The sequence below is a fragment of the Sinocyclocheilus anshuiensis genome, unplaced genomic scaffold, assembly GCF_001515605.1.
Source record: "Sinocyclocheilus anshuiensis isolate Anshui unplaced genomic scaffold, SAMN03320099.WGS_v1.1 scaffold250, whole genome shotgun sequence".
NCBI classification, from domain to species: domain Eukaryota; kingdom Metazoa; phylum Chordata; class Actinopteri; order Cypriniformes; family Cyprinidae; genus Sinocyclocheilus; species Sinocyclocheilus anshuiensis.
In genome coordinates this window covers 311,070-316,227 of record NW_015547652.1, presented here as the reverse complement: position 1 = coordinate 316,227, position 5,158 = coordinate 311,070, and the positions used below count along the sequence as shown (strand labels likewise).

General features: G+C 33.4%; 1 protein-coding gene across 5 annotated transcripts in view; it reads left to right on the top strand.

The window, feature by feature from the left end:
* Nucleotides 1-5,158, top strand: part of LOC107702032 (peroxisome proliferator-activated receptor gamma coactivator-related protein 1-like) — a 20,064-nt gene that overhangs the window by 5,788 nt on the left and 9,118 nt on the right. For 3 of the 5 annotated variants that reach the window (XM_016504212.1, XM_016504210.1, XM_016504211.1), the window contains exons 3-4: nt 1,655-1,738; nt 2,933-3,806. In XM_016504212.1, coding sequence (XP_016359698.1) covers nt 1,655-1,738; nt 2,933-3,806 — 958 coding nt within the window. Of the gene's footprint in view, nt 1-1,654; nt 1,835-2,932; nt 3,807-5,158 lie in introns of those variants that run through there. The other 2 variants (XM_016504214.1, XM_016504213.1) reach the window with 2 other exon arrangements.

Sequence of the window (5,158 nt, the reverse complement as noted above, 5' to 3'; positions counted from 1 at the left end):
TTTTAGTTAAAATCGTCTTAATGCTGGATTTGTTTCAGCTTTTGTCTTCTCCAGATGTTAACTGATGGACTGGAGTGCTGTGGATTACTTGTGGATTATTGTGATGTTTTTATCAGACTCTCATTCTGACGGCACCCATTCACTGCAGAGCATCCATTGCTGAGACACTGACGCAGTGCTACATTTCTACAAACCTGATGAAGAAGCAAACTCATCCTAATCTTTCAGCATCATGTCATTTTTGGGTGAACTGTTCCTTTAAGAGACCTTTAACCCTGCAACCACACAAGCTGTCTCTGTCTTCAGTCAAACCTGCCACGTTTCCTCCTGTATCAAATCCTTTATGATACAATGTTGGCAAGTTATTTATCAGAAAGATTAAGTGCTATTCAGCTAAACACATTTACTGAGCCGTGGACAGCAGTGAGGTTTTCCTGGTTTCACTCCACATCGTTTTTCTCCAGGAAGTCTGTCAGAGTGCCGTTATCCACCGGAATCAGCAGATATTCCACTCCATCAGCGCCCTGACACACAAACAACACTGCGTAAATAATCATCACTTCAGTAATTACTAGCGATGTAACGATATAATCAATATCATGATAGCAAAACTGTCTCGATATTATCGCGGTCACATGACGGGATGAAACGATAGGAGTGTGTAGTTTTTAAAATATATTTAAACTTCTTATTCTAACATTAAAGGTGTTTAAAGTTGTGTTTTGGGTCATTATGCTTTGGCACAGTATCTCAAACGAACTCAAACCGAAAGCACAATATGCTTCACCTCTTCATCAAGTCTGTTTCAAAGTGAAGCACACACTTGGTTCAGACGATCAGCTCGTGATCCGGTGTTTTCTGCGTCTCAGAACGACTCGTTCACACTGAATGAATGCAGTCCACTCCTTTATTTCACGTGCTGTGAGTTTAGCGCGCGTTTGGGAACGCAGCAGACACCAGTCATGCTTTATTTTCACGGCAGATGATGACAGCGTTTCACTAGATTTGTAGTGAGACGTGTTTCTGTAATCCTGTTTTCACTGAAGCTGGAGTTTTCCTTCTAAATAAAAGCTTAAAGTGCAGCATGAATCGCTGACAGCTAGCGGTTTAAACGCAGTCCAGATTCACAATATCTCTCTCAAGTGTAGAAATTAGGAAAGAAGTATTGTTATTTCTCTACTGTAGTGTAAAGCTAAAATAATATAGCTATGAAACATTCATTTGCATTTATTTTACAGTGCAATTGTTTTATAATATATGGCTATTACTGTTATTATTATTATTATTATTTTTTATTATTTTTATTTTCCTAAAACAGCAGTGTGAGTGTAATTTAGACTGAGACAGTAGATCACAAATAAAAAGAGGGCTGAGTCTCCTTTAAAGTTCTTTTTCTGACTGAAGTTTTCTTAGTTAAGAACATGGGTTGCAGCTCTTCATTCTGAACTCTCAAAGTGCATTAGATTCCAATTCTTCATTTGTTTTTGTTTTTTTGTTTTTTTAAATACCGCGATAAGCATCGCATCGTGGACGTCATATCGCGATATTATCGTATCGTGAGATTTTGATATCGTTACATCCCTATTGTTTAGTGTTTCAATATACGTAAAACGTGTAAAGGTATTTACTTTTGTCAAACGTGTTTCCGTCACAGCTCAGGAATCTGCTTCATTTGAGTCCGTCGTCACCGGATCGGCCCAAAATCTTTCAATCAGCAGCTGTAAAGAAGTCAGGAAGAGTACGTTTCCTCTGGCTGCTCCGTTATTGAGCTGATCAAGACTCTTTCTCCACAGCGTCACACCCAGCTGATGATGGACGAACTCAAACTAGATATGTCTGTAAATCTAACTGTTGTACATGTTGTTGTGTCGAATCTAGAGCTCCACCGAGACTGGATTTTGCAGAAAACTATAACTAAGTTTTAAAAAACTAGCCGATAACCGATTAATTGGCCAGTTGTTTCAACCTAGTAACTAGTAAAACTAGTGCTAATTAAGAAATTAAAAATAATCACTTAATCATGAGCACGTTTTTGTAATTAATAAAATAAATAATAATATAAAGTAGTTGTGCTTCGTCACACATTGATGATTTATATAGTATTGTCATGAAATATATTATGTGAAATTATATACAAGAAAAGAAGAGAGAATAGAATAGCTAGAAATAAAATAATTTTTTTAAATTAATCATTTTCAATTTTTATTTTTTTTTATTTTCAATAATAGTAAGAAATAGTATATATATATATATATATATATTTATTTATATATGCATGCATGTATAGCTCTTATGCTTCTTTTTCACATAACTACTTCAAAAAGATTATTTTGTAAGAACAAAAATTTGAAAATGGACTTCTATATTTTATATTTTTACTATATATATATATATATATATATAATAGCTGCTTCATCACATTATTTTATTTTATTGTCATGAAATATTTAAATGATTTACAAAAGAACATTAACATTTTTAAAATGTAATTTTCACATGGCATGTACAGTTTTTTATTACGTAAAATATATAATTCATATTATATGTATTTTACCTTGCTCTCGTATTTCTTTTACACATAATTACTTAAAATGTATTTTTAAAACTATATGTTTTCTGTGCACACACATTCACAAAGTATATATATATACATGAAATATTACACATTATATATATATATATATATAATGTAAATATATTCGATTAAAATGTTTTCAAAGCAAGGTTATAATCATTAACTAAAAAAAACAAATGTTACTTAAAATAATTGTGTTTACAGAAACAAACTAAAATACAAAAATCAATGTTTATATATCAATATTTATCACACTTCCAAGACGAAGATAGTGCCAATTAAAAACTAAACACTGTATATCGCTCGACCTCGAGTTGTGTCTCAGTGTTTTGTGTGTGTTTATTTTCTCTCCTTCAGGAGGTCGTTATGTCAGACAGACAGTTAAGACCTCGTCGTCATTTAGGGACGCAGAGCGAGAGCTCACAGCGAGGCCACGATGAGAAGAAGAGCCGATCTGTGAGAACCTTCCGGATCGAATCCGACCCGATATTCCCACAGGACTGCCGGGAATTACTTGCAGATTTAGTGAGACACATGCATCCGTACTGCGTCAGGACCGAGAAAGAGACGCGAGTGTCTGCAGAGGAGGAAGAGGAGGGGTTTGTTGATGTAGAAGGTTACGAGGAACAGGAAGAGAACATTCTGGACCGATCAGGAAAAGACTTGAATCCAAATGCACAGAACGAAAATGCCACCTCGTCACACCGAAACGTTAAGACGATACCTAAACGCTGCGCTTTAGTCAAAACCAGCGATGCGGGACGGGTGAAGAAGACGGTGACTTTTGCATTAAACTTAGTCTCCATTCACGAGATTCCACCTGACGACGAGGAGACTTCTGAATCCACATCCTGTAAAAACGACATCACGTCCTCTCAGAAGCCCAAAGCGCTCAGTCTAGACCAGTACCGTCTCCTCAGACAGAAGAAGCCGCCTCTGGAGGACAAACGGATGGACTTCCGAACCAAATGGCCTTCGCTTCCCGAGCTTCCCAACAAGGAGCTTCCGCCAATCCTGGATCCAAACACATGGACATCTCCATCCAAAGACGCCAGAAAGGCTGTAGGTCTTTGCATTGACCCGCCAAACCCGGTTTTAGTACCCTTGAAACCCACACGCCACACAAACGCAGAACCAGATGCTTGTGTTTCTTGTGAAGAGAGTCGAGTCTCTGAAGTCAAACCCGAAACTTTAGAAAGGAGACAGAAGCAGACGATGTGTGGAGAAATCGGTGAGCAGACCATTTGTCTCATTCATAAAGATATGTGACATTGGAGCACAAAACCAGTCATAAGGGTAAAGTTTTTGATGAGCTTTCCATAGCTGTATGGTTTGTTAGGATCGGACAATATTTGGCTGAGATACAACTATTTGAAAATCTGGAATCTGAGGGTGCAAAAAAATCTAAACATTGAGAAAATCATCTTTAAAGTTGTCCAAATGAAGTTCTTAGCAATGCATATTACTAATCAAACATTACGTTTTGATATATTTACGGTAGGACATTTACAAAATATCTTCATGGAACATGATCTTTACTTAATATCCTAATGATTTTTGGCATAAAAGAGAAATGTATAATTTTGACCCATACAATGTATTGTTGGCTATTGCTACAAATATCCCCCAGCGACTTAAGACTGCTTTTGTGCTCCAGGGTCACATATAGACATGTTTAAAGACAATAATGAATTTGCTCTTCAATTAAAATGCTTTCAAGGCAAGGTAGTCTTCGTAAACTAAACCCATACAAAAATATTTCGTTCCTTGAAACAAAATAAACATTAACTGAAATGCAATAAAATATTAAAAAGTACTTATTTTGTTTCAGCTAGTTGCCAAAGCAATTTTTGTTAATCAAGTTGAACTGGGTTTTCATTTAGTTTAGCTTGATGTAATAAAACAACTAAAACCATAACTGAAATAAAAATTAATAATAACTAAACAGAAAATTTAAATTTTTAAAATAACAGAAACTAATAAAAATGACAGAACACTCAACGAAATTAAAATAATGGAAAATATAAAACATGTTTAAAAAATACATTTAATAAATAAAAATACTTGATGTACTAAAATAACTAAAAATAAAACAGAAATAAAAATAATAAAAACAGAAATAGATTTTTTAAATAGAAACAAAAATACTTTTTAAAGGTTTAGCTAAAATTAAAAGCAAATATATAAACAATGTTTTTACAATAATTATGTGTGTGTATATGTGTATATATATATATATATATATATATATGTAGAAACTAAATAAAAGCTACATACAAACATTGTAAAAAAAAAAAATTTAACTTACAAAAGCACCAAGATTACTGAAACTTAAAAATTAATATGGAAAATCTAAAAAAAGGAATTAAAATTATTTATATAAAAACTATAGTAGTGTATTCGTGATACTAAAATAAAAGTTTGATAGTGTTTCATGTTTAATTTATAATTAAATTAATATTTAATTTAAAATATTAATAAAAACTATAATAGAAAGTAAATGGACTAAAATAAAAAACTAATAAAAAATACTTTTTAAAGGTTTAGCTAAAATTAAAAACAAATATAAAAACAATGTTATTA